The 14,377-nt window shown below is 55.7% G+C and overlaps 5 protein-coding genes across 5 annotated transcripts; 2 read left to right on the top strand and 3 right to left on the bottom strand.

Moving 5' to 3' along the window:
- Positions 1–15: 15 nt before the first annotated feature.
- On the bottom strand, positions 16–2,104 carry CDEST_07321 (Putative major facilitator superfamily, MFS transporter superfamily; the record flags this gene model as incomplete). The annotated part of the gene is made up of 10 exons (XM_062923480.1): positions 16–411; positions 478–588; positions 647–830; positions 898–1,267; positions 1,329–1,477; positions 1,536–1,596; positions 1,655–1,751; positions 1,808–1,818; positions 1,888–1,965; positions 2,032–2,104. 10 exons carry the CDS (start codon positions 2,102–2,104, stop codon positions 16–18), a joined length of 1,530 nt encoding a protein of 509 aa, XP_062779531.1.
- A 1,029-nt stretch (positions 2,105–3,133) lies between these two features.
- CDEST_07320 (Putative non-hem dioxygenase domain, isopenicillin N synthase-like superfamily) lies at positions 3,134–4,542 on the top strand (the record flags this gene model as incomplete). The annotated part of the gene is made up of 5 exons (XM_062923479.1): positions 3,134–3,209; positions 3,313–3,609; positions 3,684–3,760; positions 3,830–4,198; positions 4,264–4,542. The coding sequence occupies 5 exons, from the start codon at positions 3,134–3,136 to the stop codon at positions 4,540–4,542; spliced, it is 1,098 nt and encodes a 365-aa protein (XP_062779530.1).
- An 817-nt stretch (positions 4,543–5,359) lies between these two features.
- On the bottom strand, positions 5,360–5,937 carry CDEST_07319 (uncharacterized protein; the record flags this gene model as incomplete). The annotated part of the gene is made up of 2 exons (XM_062923478.1): positions 5,360–5,671; positions 5,761–5,937. The coding sequence occupies 2 exons, from the start codon at positions 5,935–5,937 to the stop codon at positions 5,360–5,362; spliced, it is 489 nt and encodes a 162-aa protein (XP_062779529.1).
- Positions 5,938–6,385: 448 nt separating this feature from the next.
- CDEST_07318 (uncharacterized protein) lies at positions 6,386–8,306 on the bottom strand (the record flags this gene model as incomplete). Its single annotated transcript, XM_062923477.1, has 4 exons — positions 8,091–8,306; positions 7,526–8,017; positions 7,254–7,470; positions 6,386–7,201 (listed from the first exon to the last, which is right to left on the bottom strand). Exons 1-4 carry the CDS (start codon positions 8,201–8,203, stop codon positions 6,386–6,388), a joined length of 1,638 nt encoding a protein of 545 aa, XP_062779528.1. The 5' UTR covers positions 8,204–8,306.
- A 3,564-nt stretch (positions 8,307–11,870) lies between these two features.
- Positions 11,871–13,964, top strand: CDEST_07317 (Putative multicopper oxidase, second cupredoxin domain-containing protein; the record flags this gene model as incomplete). The annotated part of the gene is made up of 3 exons (XM_062923476.1): positions 11,871–12,013; positions 12,077–12,311; positions 12,369–13,964. 3 exons carry the CDS (start codon positions 11,871–11,873, stop codon positions 13,962–13,964), a joined length of 1,974 nt encoding a protein of 657 aa, XP_062779527.1.
- Positions 13,965–14,377: the final 413 nt, after the last annotated feature.

The following is a 14,377-nucleotide window of genomic DNA, read 5'->3' as shown; positions in this document are numbered from 1 at the left end:
TACCTGCAATGGGACTCAATTCTTAACGGCCAAAGGCTGAGCGGCCACCACCTCCTCTCTTTTCCCCTTGTCTTGCGTGACAGCCGCCTCGACGTCGGGTCGTTCAGAGTCGGACCCTAGGGTCGAAGAGTCTTCTTGTGCAGTGGGTTCATTTGCCAGCCTCATCTCCAGGTCCGGATGCTTCAACTTCCATCTCTTCATGTACCATGTGCCAAACATCAAGAATGCCCACATGGCGACCTCGAACACGGTCGCCGCGGGGTATCCATGTGGGAACCGTGGTGCCTCTACGGTCGGGAACGTGAATAGTGGTACCCAGATCTGTCCGCAGAAGCCTAGAGTCATCATGGAAGAGATGATGAGACCGCGTTCACCGTAGTTCTCCTTGAGAGTGGAATTGAGCCAGGAATACTGTTGTTCATCCGTTAGTTAGTACAGGGCCATATGTCCTCGCTGTGAGCCCTTGCTGCAACATACCAAGATTGGGGAGGCCATTCCGGAGAAGCCTCCAAAGTAGAACGCGCAGAACTTAAGGATGTCTGGGACATTCCATACCGACAAGACGATACACGCAAAGAGCACGAAGGACTGTGATCCGTTAGGTAAGCAAGCGCCTCGAGAACGTGCGAGACAATTCAACACTCACTGCTTGGAAAGTCCAGAGCCCGCGGATGCTCAGACAACCTGCCAACGTGGTTCCCAGCCAAGAGGATAACGCGCGCAAAAGATCGATGAAGGTCGGCAAAATATTGACCAGTTCGATCGAGTAACCAGTGCTCCGGAGCCACAAAGCCATATAGCCAGTCCAGTAATGTGCCTGGCACAAGAAGCTGTGACATATCAGTACCTATATATGCAGGAGGTCATTCGATCGATAAGACGCGAGCATTGACTAACATGTAACAGGGAACGCAGATCCACCACATTGGGCGGGAGAGCGTGTACTTGAACGTCTTCCAGGTGATCCCTTCCTGCTCGACGGTCGGGATTCTCTTCACCGCCAAAGCGTGCTCGTCTGCGGTGAAGTACCATCTCCTTGGCGAGGAGGGCAGTCCCGGCCAAAAGGCAAATCCCAAGAAGGAGATGGGCAAAGTGATGATGCCTTGCACGATGAAAAGCCAGCGCCATCCAGAACGTCCCATGACGCCGTTCAAGTTGCGGTGGATCGCTGCGAGCAAGTAGCCGGAGAACATGGAGCCGAGAGAGTTGCCCATGAACCAGACGCCGGCACGCTTGAAGAGCTCCTCGTTCTTGAACCAACTTCCAACTAGGGCAAGGGGCGGTTAGAATGCCGGACATGGAAAGCCCGCTCTCGGAAAGAAACCTACGAATGAGATGAGTGCCCCCAAAGGAAGAAGCCTCAAGGAATCCCGTGATGGCCCGTAAGATGTACAAATGCCAGTTCTTCTTGATCTCAGACTGAGAGAAGGCGATGACTGCCCAGATGATTTGCAACGAAGGTAGCAGGAACGGGGCACTGTAAAACGTTAGATCATAGACATCTCATGTAACAGTGCTGTCAACATAGACCGTACATCTTGGCCTTGGTCTGGAGGGTCATGAGAGGGATTTGTCCAATTACGTAGGCCGTATTGTCTGATCTCCAGTCAACATTTTAAATTTCGAAGGGGCCATCAACGCGCGGGCAACTTACACGCCACGACGTAGTAGTTTAGCTCATTGCCGCGTGCGTCGAGCTCTTCCCGCATGCCTGAGACGTATGCATTGGTGATGTTTTGCTGGCCGAGAAACTACTGACGTTCAGTCTCGCACGATTGGTTGAAACCTCAGCCAAGGGCATACTAACTCTGCAGAAGACTGTGCGTGCCAGCCGAATTAGCCACGGTCTCTCGAGATGTAGAGCGGACAGGGATCATTGTGACTTACAGCTCAAACTTCCGAAGACGAGAATTGCGAGGTCCAATTTCTTGAGCAGCTTCTTCTCCGCTGCTGGATAGTGGGAGGCTGTTGATGTCAGACAGTCAGCGACGCTTTTCAGATCAACTACTTGGACAGAGCCGAACAACTCACGATACCAATCGAACACGGAGACGACCACCGCCCCCACCTTGTTCTTCTTCACTGATTTGATGAAGCCCCCCATTGTCGAGAGATGCTACTGCCAGGCACTGGTCTGTCTGCAGGATCCAGCCACGTCCGGCACTTCAGCTCGAGAGGCGTTATATACGTCCGGCTGAAAGAGGAAACCGCTCGAAACCCTTCCTCTCGCTTGTCGTCCGCCGTTATGTCAACGCGTTTATAAAGACTCGCCACTCTCGACCCTGGTCGCCCGCCAGAATTGAGCGGCGCAGCGTGGTCGTCCGACATCTGTCCGTCGGAGCTCACCCGCCTGACACCCAAGGGCCAACGCCGTGCCGTGCACACGCACGCCCAGGAGTCTCGCCCAGTATTCGCCATCATGCCAGGAATGACGAGCGTCCAGTCGTGCCGGGGGAGGATGCGGGATAGCGGGTATCGCCAACGCTAATGATCTCCGATCCGGCAACGACATCGTATCGTGAGGCCCGGTGGGCGAGCGGTCGCGAGCCCCACGTCCACGCGCCGCCGAACTCGGTGGTATTCCGGCAGACAAGCTGCGCTCGCGGAGAAGAAAAACGCCCGCTGGTGATTGGAGATGATTAATAGGTACAAGTCCCCCTCGGCATGGATCTCGGTGCCGTGGTGCAGAAAAGGCCGATGACAACGGTATGACCAGGGGGAGGGATTGGTGATTGCGCCATCCGTTATCAGATGATGACATGCGGCGATCGTGCATCTCCAAGCGCCTCAACCAAACAGAGTCGTCTGGTTCCGTATTGAGCCCGCGGGGTAATCTGCAAGTGCTTGGTCATGAAGAGACGCGAAACAAAATCAACAAGCCGCCATTGGCCTTTCGATGGCCGAGGATTTAACGAGGGGGGGCTGCGAGAGGAGCTACCGTATTAGTTTAACTCGAGGAGCTTGCGAGACCCGGTATGGCGACACCCGGAGTCGCAGTCACGGTTGATAGTTAAATGGCGAGCTTGGAACCTGGGGAGGGGTTGTAGAACGTGGATAATAATAACATCAACACAGAGACAAGAGATCTGCCACGCCTCGAGAAAAAGATTGCCCCGTCTCACCGCCCCCCAAAATGCCGTCCGCCGTGTCTCAGTTGTACCAATACACCCACGTCCCCGAGACGGAGGAGAAGCTTGATTGGGCTGACCGTAAGTATTCGCCGCGGGGGAAGGGGAGAAAGCCAGGGGGACTCTAGATGATTCCGAGAGGTCTTGCTTGGCGCCCGATGTGGTTAACAGAAAGGCCTTGCAGTTCCCACCATCGACTTTGCCAAGTACGGCACGCCAGAGGGCAACAAGGAGCTCGCCCAGACCCTGATTGAGGCTATCCGCACCAAGGGGTTCTTCTACGTCATCAACTATGGTATCTCACAAGAGGCCGTCGACACGCAATTCTCCCTCGGCCAGCAGTTCTACGAGCTTCCCCTGGAGGAGAAGCTGAAGTATGAGCCGGACCTGGACTCTGGGGACTACAACGGATATCGTCCTGCGGGCAGGCGGTTCCTGAGTGGCGGCATCAAGGACAAGACGGAGGTCTGGAACATGGCGAGTGAGTACTACTTTTGCTGAAACTAACGCTTGCATCACGAGAGGACCCGTGGCTGATGCGCGTGTGTTCATCAGCCAGGGCTGGGCACATCACACAACCCCTTCCCAAACTGCTGGAAGACCGCAAGGAAGAGATCGAAGGATTCGCCAAGGTAAGAAGATAATAGCCCGCCATACTCAGAGAGATACTTTGGCCATCCCAGTGCTCACAAGCCTTGTAGGACCTGCACGACAAGGTGCTGGACCCCCTCAACCACCTCATCGCCCTCGCCCTCGAGCTGCCCGAGGACTTCTTCACCCGTGTGCACAAGTGGGAGACGCACGACGAGTCTCACCTGCGGTACATGAAGTACTCCAAGTTCACCCCCGAGGAGATCGAGAAGCTGGACGACGGCCTGTGGTCGCGCGGGCACACGGACCTGGGCACCATCACGCTCCTCTTCCGCCAGCCGGTGGCCGCGCTGCAGATCCGAGACCACGAGACTGGGGACTGGAAATGGGCTAAGCCTTTGGACGGCAGTCTGACCGTGAACACCTGCGACGCCCTCAGCTTCTTGACCGGAGGCTACGTCAAGTCGACCGTCCACAGGGTGGGTTTCCGCCCCCTCTTATCCTCTTCACACAAAAAACAGCAGGTACTGACTGCCACGATCAGGTCTCCGTGCCACCCAAGGACCAGCGCCACGTTGACCGACTTGGTTTGTTGTATTTCGCCCGCCCACAAAACGACCTCGAGCTCAAGACCATCGACTCGCCGGTGCTGAAGCGCGAGGGATTCACGCAGAACGAGTTCGAGGCCGGCGGCCACCGCGTGCCGACGATGGGCGAGTTCACCACGCTCAAGCAGACGTGGCAGCAGAAGAAGGGCGTCAGCTACCAGTCGTCCGAGGGGCAGGAGATCCTCCCGGGCTTCAAGGGGCAGTACTTTCAGTAAGATCAAGATTCTCGAGTCGAGCAAGAAAGGTCGGACGTAACCCCGAGTGGCTGGATCACTGTTTGCTAACCCGTCGTGTAGCGATAAATGAGCGAACGACTGGTATCGATAGTGCGGACGGTCTAGAGGACGTTGGTACCTTCATGGTTGTATGTAGACAGTAGACTTTTACGATGCTCCGGGCTCATGTATACAACTATCTCACTTGAGAGTAAAAACACCTCATTTCAACCTCAATTACTGGCTCGGAGCGGATATGATGACAGCGCTGTGCGAGCTGACGGTCGAAGTGTCCCTCAAAGTGAAGCATGCATCGCATCCTGAAGCATCTTTGACAACCTGCCCTTGCCACGTCATAGGAGCGTTGAAGTCAAAAGCAGAAAACAGGGCTGGTTTCATCCAAGTGAGACTTTCACAAGCCACGTTTCTAAATCCTTCGTTGCCTTCCACACACACACACTAAAGTCGACAGGCCGAGATCCCGCTTGGCACGACGACTCAGACAACGCGCCTCCCAGCCACGCGTCTCAGACTGGACAAAGACGAAGCCCTCAGCGTCAGGAGTTCTGGCCGTGAAAGTTGGGGGCGCCAGAGTGACACTGCAGTCAAGATGATTTCGACCTCACGTCCACTCTTTCGCCGGTGAGTTTAAATAGTCTAGACAGTCAGTCTGCTTCTGGAAGCGCAAAGTGTCCCAAATTTCCCCCTTCTTTTCCCCTTTTCTCCTCATCTCCACCAAAAGAACGACGCCAGTATCCTGCAACCCGGCCCCCCCCCCCTCTTTGAACAAATTTGACGCGCCGAAACGATGATTCGGCTATTTTCGGCGCTCCCGTTCGCCCTGGCGACCCTGTGCCAGCAGATTCTCATCGAGCGTGTCCCGGAGTACTCCGGTCTCCCGGGATGCGCGGCCTCGCCGCTGGCCGATATCGTCGGCGACATGAGGTCCGGATGCGGTGACGCCGGCCGCGGGGCCACGCACTCCTGCTTCTGCTCGGCGAGCTCGACCATTTTCGACGCGATCATCAGTTCCGCGGTAGGATCGCGGTGCCGGGGCGAAGCGGAAGCGACGTCGGGCGCGGCGCAGGCGTCGGCCGTCTTTGGAGAGTACTGCCGAGGTGCGTTTGTGCTACCTTTTTGTTCGGTGTAGTATCCGGACGGGAGGAGAAAGGACTCTGGACTTATTATGGGGACAACAGGGGTCAAGGTGCCACAAACTGCGACTGCGACGACGTTGGCCGGACGGATAAACGCTACGGGGACATTGTCGTGTGCTTGGACGCCACTGGAGACCAGAATCACCGTCCACTCTGCGACCTCGAGGTCTCCCATCGAGCTGTCGTGGTTGCCGGCGTTGAGCCTGACATATTTCGCGATAGCGCTTTCGCTACTCATGGTTGTTTGATAAAAACCATGTAGGGCTGAGCACACTGAAGTAAAAGCATGGTTCGATGTTCAAGCTTTCATCCCACCTATGGGCCATCTGAGGTCAACTGTCCTTTTGGTGTCTCCACTTACGGAAGATACAACATTGGGTATAAACCGCGTATGTGAGCAAGCCCCTAGGGCATGTCTCAGGTGGTGTCTTCTCTAACCCAACCGGAAACTGTCGTATTTGCGGTTCATTGTTGAGGAATGAAGAGGGCTGATATCGCGTTGATCTGGACTTAGGCCCCGTCACTTTCACAACGACCCGAAAGACTGGTCTTATTGTAATCATCATCATTCATAAGCAATCTAAGTCTATAGGTATAATGCATCCAAAATAGAGTCGCAAAAAAGTACGAGGGCAAAAATATAGAAACCAGAAAAGGAAAACAATCGAATTTGACCTTGCAACACCTCACCGGGCGACCGAACCTCCAAGGCCGCTCTTACAAATCACCGAGCCGGCCGTCGGTTGCTTGATCTTGTTGCTCTGGAAGTTCCAGAGGCCCTTGCCAGCAGACGTCATGGTCAGATTGGTGGTAATGCCGTCCTTGTTGGCGTAGCTAATCTTCATCGCGACGCCGGCGTCGTCGGTGCTGTTGGACAGGCAGCCGATAGTGAGGGTGCCGCTTTGGGACGCGATCCAGTTGAAGGTCGGCATGGTCACGACGTCCCTGTACTTGATTGCAGCGGGCGTGCTTCCGGTGCCAGTGCCAGGACCAGTACCAGTACCAGTACCAGTACCAGTGCCCGTGCCCGTGCCCGTGCCCGTGCCTGTACCAGTAGCGGGTGCACACTTGGAGATGTCATAGAGCGTGGCGCCGGTCTGAGGGAAAGGGTTGAGCGGGCCCCAAAGGTTGTTTTCGGCATCGCGGCCCAGGCCCTTGGTCAGGAACGAGTAGCTGCGGAAGTCGTGGGGGGTGGGAGCGCGGCCGGGGTTGGTGTCCTCGGGCTGAATCCACTCGGAGACGGGCATGACGTACTGACCGGCGACGACGCCGTTCTTGGTCGTCACCGTGCCGGTGCCGGCGACGACGCGGTACTCGCGGGCGTACTGGTTTTGCTGAGTCGCCTTGATGCGGTACTCGAACTTGTTGCGGGCCTCGGTGTTGGGGACAGCGATGCCAGCGATTTCCCGGTCGACGCCTTCGCCAGTGCAGGGGTTGTACTCGATGGCGAATATCTTGATGGGATTGACGTTGGCGGAAGAGTCGGACATGTATCCAACGAACTGTAGTCCGTTAGCTTCCGTACTTTTATGTTTGAGGGCGTGGAAGACTTACTCGAGTCTGCGCAATTTCTTGGTTGACGGTGTCGGCGGTCCAGACGCCGATGTTGGCGTCTTCCATGCGGATGTAGGTCGGCGCCCCGGTGGTCGTGATCTGGGCATTGCTCACGACAAGGTTGTAGACGATGATCTCGCCGTCGGCCTGGATGCCTGAATACTCGACAAAGTCGCCAATAACAATGGGCGCCATGACGAGAGGGTCGGGTGCTTTGCTGCAGGATGTTTTAGATGAAATGTCCGAGAGACGATGTACCGAATGCGACTTACAAGGTTCCCTGCTTTACGCCAGGAGTAACGTCGGGTCGGTTAGACATGGGACACAACTCGTCCGCAGCTTTGCGCGGGACACACATGGGGAAGCCGGAGAAGGAGGTAATACTGGGGTTGGCATCGTCGGCAGTGAAGTACGGCTGCGATCTGTACCCGACGGAGTAAATGGCGCGGGGGTCGTTGATGCGGATCGTGGGACCATTCCTCAGCTTGATGCGGCCATCAAAGTTGACGCTCTCGACGTAGCCCGAGGCACCGTTCAGCAGTGCCTGGGCGATGGAGACCTGGGCAGCAATGGCGACGCCATTGACAACGTTGCCTGTGACTTCGCAGTTGTACCCAGTGTAGCCGCCGCTGCTGGCGACGAAGTCCTTGAAGCCAATGAAAGCGGCTGGGTACGTGACCTGGAGGTTCTTGGGGACGGTGATGGTTTGTCCGTTGCACTTGATCGTGCCGCCCGAGTTGAAGTCTGTCGTTAAGGCAACAGCACTGTGAGTTGCACGTCAGTAAATGCTGCATCTACGCCAAGCTATCAGATAGGATGGGGAAGAAATTTGCTCACCCCTCGAAAGCACCGTTGATGTCGAAAGGGTAGTCTGCCACTTGTGCTTGGACGCCGTTAAGGGAGATGATTGCGCTGAGCGCCGCACAGAAAAGTGATCTTGTCGAAAACATGATGGGTATATGTGGAACGCAACCAAAGAAACCAAAGATTTGTGAGTATGGAGTATTCCTGTGGAGAGTGAAGATGATGGAGGATAATATATCGGCCACAAGATCGTGATGAAGGCACCGTCTTATGGAGATTGTTTGGATGGTCAGCCAGCTTCATGACCTACGCCGCAAACCGCGTGTGATCGATGGGCTTGGGACGAAATCGCGGGAACCGGGCTTGGCAAGCCCAAGCAGAAGTGGTCTAGATTGGGGTGCCGTGAAGGATTAGACCTCGACCCATGGATTTCTTTGATTCCTCCACGAGGACGAGAACGGAAAGCGGGGGCATCGGTCACCGAGGATCAAAGATGGTGTGCCTCATGAAGAAAGAAGAAATCGAGAGTGGAAGCTAGTGGATATGCGTGTGCAGCCGTGATGCAAGAGAAACAATGCAGCCATGCAAAAAAGACCGGGATCGCGTGGTGAGGTTGCAAGGCTGCGGTTTGGCTGAATCGGCGACCAATGCGGCAGCAACTAAGGATGCAATTTCAGGCCAGTAGTCTGCTGCAGATCTCCACATTCGCCACATCGCAGTGTTTGCGGGAGATGATGATGGGAACCTTGACCCTGACTCGTTGGCAGCGCGGGCTGGAGTGCAGAAAAGGTCACGCGGTGGGAATGCGATGATGGTTCGTTGATCCGACGGTGACAGTCGACGGCAGAAACGCCACAAGGCGTTCATGGAAAACCACTGGCTCATCATTTCGTGATGCGGTAAAGAGAGAACCAACGGGCTTTCGTCCAGTTGGAGGCAGATTTTCTAGCCGGGGGGTTGATCTTTGGAGGCCGGCGGGATGCCACCGAAGATCTGTCCGGGCGCAAGCTCGAGGGCAAAGAGGCGGAAGCGCGTTGCGGCTCCACCAAGGCTCGTCCGAAAAATATGTGTTCCCCTTCGTATACTCAACTCAACGTCTGGCGTGAAACTAGCAGCGTTGGGGACGCAGAAATACGACATCCTTCATCGGTTCGGACTAGAGGGTTCGACTCTTACGAGGCACCGTTCGCGTGGCCACGTGTGTGGGCGAGGCTCCCGTGTGGCTCCATTGTGCACATTCCAACAGTTTGGTTCGCGGGTACGTTGGCGCTCACAAAGAAATTCCAAGACGCAGAGCTGGAGTCAGTGTCTAGACACAAAGCGCCGAAGAGACGCGGTCTGTCGTAGTACAGTAGTTGGTTGGTTGTGTTATGCTTCTCAGAGGTCTCGGGCGTCTGGCGGCAGCGGCGAAAGAGGATTAGTAGGTGAGACAAGACTCTGTAGCGAGTGGACTACAAGGCAGATAGCCAATCGTAAACTGGGAAAATAAGCTTAGAAGACGGGGATGATGGCCCGGACTTTGACACTAATGAACTTAAGCGAGACTAGCGCCCTGATGCCACGATGCTTGTCCGGGGCAGCCAGGAACGATGAAAGGTGGGGGGATACGCACCTTCCTCCCCTCTCTTGCAGCGATGCCTTTTCCGGCATTTCCTCGCTTGTTCCCTCTTCACTCTTCCAATTCCGGCGGCACCCTGAATCTAGTCCGCTGGGATTCCCTCTTGAGACTTCGGATGAGGTGCACTGTCAGAACTTTCATTGTCCATCCGAGGTCGACATGCGCTGTTGCCTGCATCATCAACATCGGGCGAAGCTCACGGTCGCGGTGCAGGCACATTGTTGTCGAACCATGGCCTCAGTTCCGCATTTTTGCGATATGCAGCAACAGCAGCAACACCCATCGCATCTCAGCCGCCAATGTGGCGTACGATAGTTTGCTCGACTTGCCGTCTTGTTCTTTGGACAGGCAGGCTAGTTGACTGGCTCCCGCATCGCGCGTCGCCGAACCCTCCCGGCCAATTGGACCAAACTTCGGCCAGCCGCTTCTGCGGCAAGATGTCAGACTTGTCTTGTCAGCTCGACGCATCGATGAAGAGAAGCACCAGTCATGACTGGTCGGCGGTGACATGAGGCTGGCTGTCACGAACATGTGGCCGGCGTCAACCACCGGATGTGAAAAAAGAAAGAAAAAACTTAGTTGGGGTCGAGCTGTCGGAAACCAATCTGACGTCTCCGTACGGTTGAGCAGCCAGCCATCGGATCCCAGACGACACCGCTCTGTTGGTATCCACCAGTCCATCCCATCACAGAAGCATTCGATGAGAAATACCATACGGTTCCCGTTACACGACATCGGCTTATTGGCTCGGGAAGGATCCCTGCTTGCGCGGGGATGGCATTCTTGGCCTCCCATTCGTCGAACACGCCTCCAAGGGCTGACCTTTCCATTTGCCGAACCAGATCCCTGGATCTTTTCCATGTTCGGCTCCAATTCACAGTCTTTCTCAGTGTCGTCGATACGATGGAATGCGCATCGAGAACAACCATGCGGACTGCAGCTACCGGTGTTGGTGCTCGAGCCGGCACCGTGGTCCCAGAATAGCCTCATCCCCATCGGGCCATCTTTGGCATTTTCTCACCGGCCCCGTTTCAACACATTAGCTCCGCGCTATTGGGATTTCGCATTGCCAAAGATTCAAGGCTCAAACTTGCCACAACGGGCTGGAAAACAAGGAACCCAGACCTCGTTGAACAGCCGCACTAGGGGCTTTCTTTATGCGGCCACTTTAGTGCCACTTCCTAGCCCGCTCGTATCCTCTCCCACGGCGTCGAGAACTGAGCATTGTTCCTGGCCGGCAACCTTTCCTCATCGTCTCACCCATCGGATGGCGGCCTCGGCGAATGTGACACCAGCTTGATGGCCGTCTCATTGCTTGGAGAATTGACCATGCATCGACTGAACGGCATGCAGAGGTACAAGTTAGTCTGTTTTCAATGTCTTTCATCCACGAGGTCGCCGTCGGGTCCGCGTCGAGGCAACCAATGACCTGCGTGTGTTCCCGACGAAGTCGCCCGTTCAGCTGGGTCAATACGGGACTGCTGAACCAAAGATCTTGGCCGCCAACCGTTCCAGACTCCATCTCCGCATCGCATCTCCTAACGAGAGGGACTTCCGTCTACCGCGTCTATCCTATCGCCCATTTTCTTCTTCGCCGTCAAGTGGTGCGCCTCCTGGACGGACCACAATGGGGGGACAACGATGTGGCGCTACCGCCGCCGCCGCCGCTGGACGTCGCGGTCTAGATGGGAGGACTGAGTGTCAGCCCGGCATAGACTCGCGACGCGCGCCTCCATGCCTCTCCATCTCTCAAGGGTTCGCCGACAATGAGCGGGTCATTCTATCAACTCTCTTGCTTCAATGGGCTAGTCAAACCTCCGTGCGTTACGACATCTACTCGACGTTGATTGATTTCGTTCTATTGCACTTGCTGTACTCGTGGCCTCCCATCTTGAGCCCGGTGTGGACCCCTCGAGACGGCCTGGATCGCAGCGACTTGGAACCATTAGATTGACCTACGGCTCTGGTCACTTGCACCTGTGACCTGTCATGAGGATCCATATCCAAAGTTCTTAAATACTCTTGTCCGGTTCCCTTCATGCCAGAAACTTGGTCATCAATCTCATCGCACACTTCCATTTCCAGAACTTGTCAGCTGCAGAAAAGGCGTCGCCATCCGTCTTGGCTATCTTCTGTCACTGCATAAGTTTTTCTTGGCTCTGATCTTTGCGTTTTCCCCTCCCCTACTCATCGTCATGGTTTCCCTCACCCTTCGCCAGTCTCTGGCTGTCGTCCTCGCTTTGGTTTCGGACACCCTCGCCAAAGACTGGGAGAGCCCAGAGTACAAGTGGCTATACGAGTTCCCTCTCCCGATCCCCCCTCCCAAGAAGGAGCGGTTGTAAGTCGGCCATCTCTGCATGTCTGACATAGCTCAAAGGCCATTACGGCTAACTTATTGCAGTCCCAATCAACCCATCATCAACCCCGTGACAGGGAAGAAGATCAGGTACTACGAGATCGAGATCAAGGATTTCACGCAACAAGTCTACCCCAACCTCGGTCCAGCCAAGTTGGTCGGCTATGATGGCATCTCGCCAGGGCCAACGTTCCTAATGGAGCGTGGCGAGGAAGCAGTCGTCCGCTTCACCAACCATGCCAAGATGGCGAGTTCCATCCATCTGCACGGTTCCTACTCAGTGAGTGCTCCCCATAAATCTTCTTGAATGATATGATTCGCTAACAATGCCGCACAGCGCACGCCTTGGGGCGGTTGGGCCGAAGACACCACTGCGGCTGGCGAATACAAGGACTACTACTACCCCAACAGCCAGAGTGCGCGCACCCTCTGGTACCACGACCACGCCATCGACCACACGGCTGAGAATGCCTACTTTGGCCAGGCTGGTGCATACTTGCTTCATGACTCAGCCGAAGATGGTCTTGGTCTTCCAGCCGGGTACGGAATCTACGACATCCCCCTCATCCTGTCTGCGAAGCAGTACAACAAGGACGGCACGCTGTACTCCCCCGCCAATGAGGAAAGCAGCCTGTACGGAGATGTCATCCACGTCAACGGGCAGCCATGGCCGTACCTCAAGGTCGAGCCGCGCAAGTACCGCTTCCGCCTCCTCGACGCCGCCATCTCCCGCACTTTCCTCCTCTACCTTGAGGATCTCCAGCAGAACAGGATCAAATTCGACGTCATCTCATCGGATGCCGGTCTCCTCACAGGCCCCCAAAATGTTCAAGAGCTCTACATCTCCATGGCTGAACGGTACGAGATCGTCGTCGACTTCTCCAACTACAAGGGCCAGAATGTCACCTTGCGCAACACTAGAGGGTTCGCGCCAGACACGGACTATCTTCACACCGACAAGGTCATGCGGTTCGTCGTGGGCGGCGATTCGGTCAGCGACAAGTCGGATGTCCCCTCGGCCCTCCGAGCGGTGCCGTTCCCCAAGCACAAGACGGGGGTAGACCAGCACTTCCTATTCCATCGCCAGGGCAGCGACTGGCGCATCAACGGCGTCATCTTTGCGGATGCCAACAACCGCGTGCTCGCCAAGCCGAAGCGAGGCACGATTGAGGTCTGGGAGCTTGAGAACAGTTCCGGTGGGGGGTGGAGCCACCCAGTGCACATCCATCTCGTCGACTTCCGGGTCATCAAGCGCGTCAACGGCCGTGGGGGCGTGGTGTTCCCGTACGAGTCCCAGGGTCTCAAAGACGTCGTCTGGGTCGGCCCTGGCGAGACAGTGACGGTCGAGGCGCACTATGCGCCGTGGCCCGGCGTGTACATGTTCCACTGCCACAACCTGATCCACGAGGATCACGAGATGATGGCGGCCTTCAACGTTTCCGTGCTCACCGATCTCGGGTACGAGGAGACGCAGTTTGCCGACCCGATGGAGGGCGAATGGCGCGCCAAAAAGGAGGACCCGGCCGCCTACATATACGATGCGATCAAGTCGCGCCTCGAGTACATGGCCAAGTTCCAGCCCTACAACCGGCTCGATGAAGTCGAGAAAAAGCTGGACGCTTACTGGGCCACCAAAACCATCTCCCCCTCTGCTGCGACTGCAATCTCGGTCCCCTCAACACTGGTTGTCAGTACCGTCTCTTCGTCCTTGGCGGCCGGCGCAACCGTCAAAATCGCCTCGGCCGTCACGTCGGCCAGCTCGACCGTGCCCACGCAAGCCACAATCACGAGCAAGCCGGGGGATGGCCAGAAGAAGGAGGATGACAAGAAAAAGACGTCTACCACGAGTACTTCGTCGAAGAAGAAGCGCGCCCTGCGTTTCCGCGGGGTCAACATGGAGATTCCTAGGCGCACTGCGACGCCGCAGGTATGATGAGGTCGATTGCCGCATTTTGCTCTCTTTCTCTTTTACTCTCTCTTCTTTTTTCCTCCCACGACTTGATGACACGACACCTGTTTTTCCATAGACGATAGACATTCTTCGCGAGCACATCTAGATTATTTCTTGTTCCATAATACGAGGCGGTAGGTACACGAGCGATCATTGCTTCGCGGTTGTTGTAATTCCCAATATAATATGCTTTAGACATTCAATTTTCATAAGAACCCTGCTCCAAAAATAGTCGGGCGAGCACAGCAGCTCGATGCATTGCACCATGGTGACGATATTCCACGGCGGTTCAACGACCAGCTCGGACGCTTTCGGTGAGTATAGAAAGACAACACGACGAGGGAAAAGCAAATGACAAGAGTACGAAACAGCCACCCCAGCTGCCGTGTGACTTC

This window comes from Colletotrichum destructivum, chromosome 4 (assembly GCF_034447905.1).
Source record: "Colletotrichum destructivum chromosome 4, complete sequence".
Classification (NCBI taxonomy): Eukaryota; Fungi; Ascomycota; class Sordariomycetes; order Glomerellales; family Glomerellaceae; genus Colletotrichum; species Colletotrichum destructivum.
The sequence above is the reverse complement of the archived record's forward strand: the minus strand, read 5'-3'. Positions and strand labels throughout refer to the sequence as shown.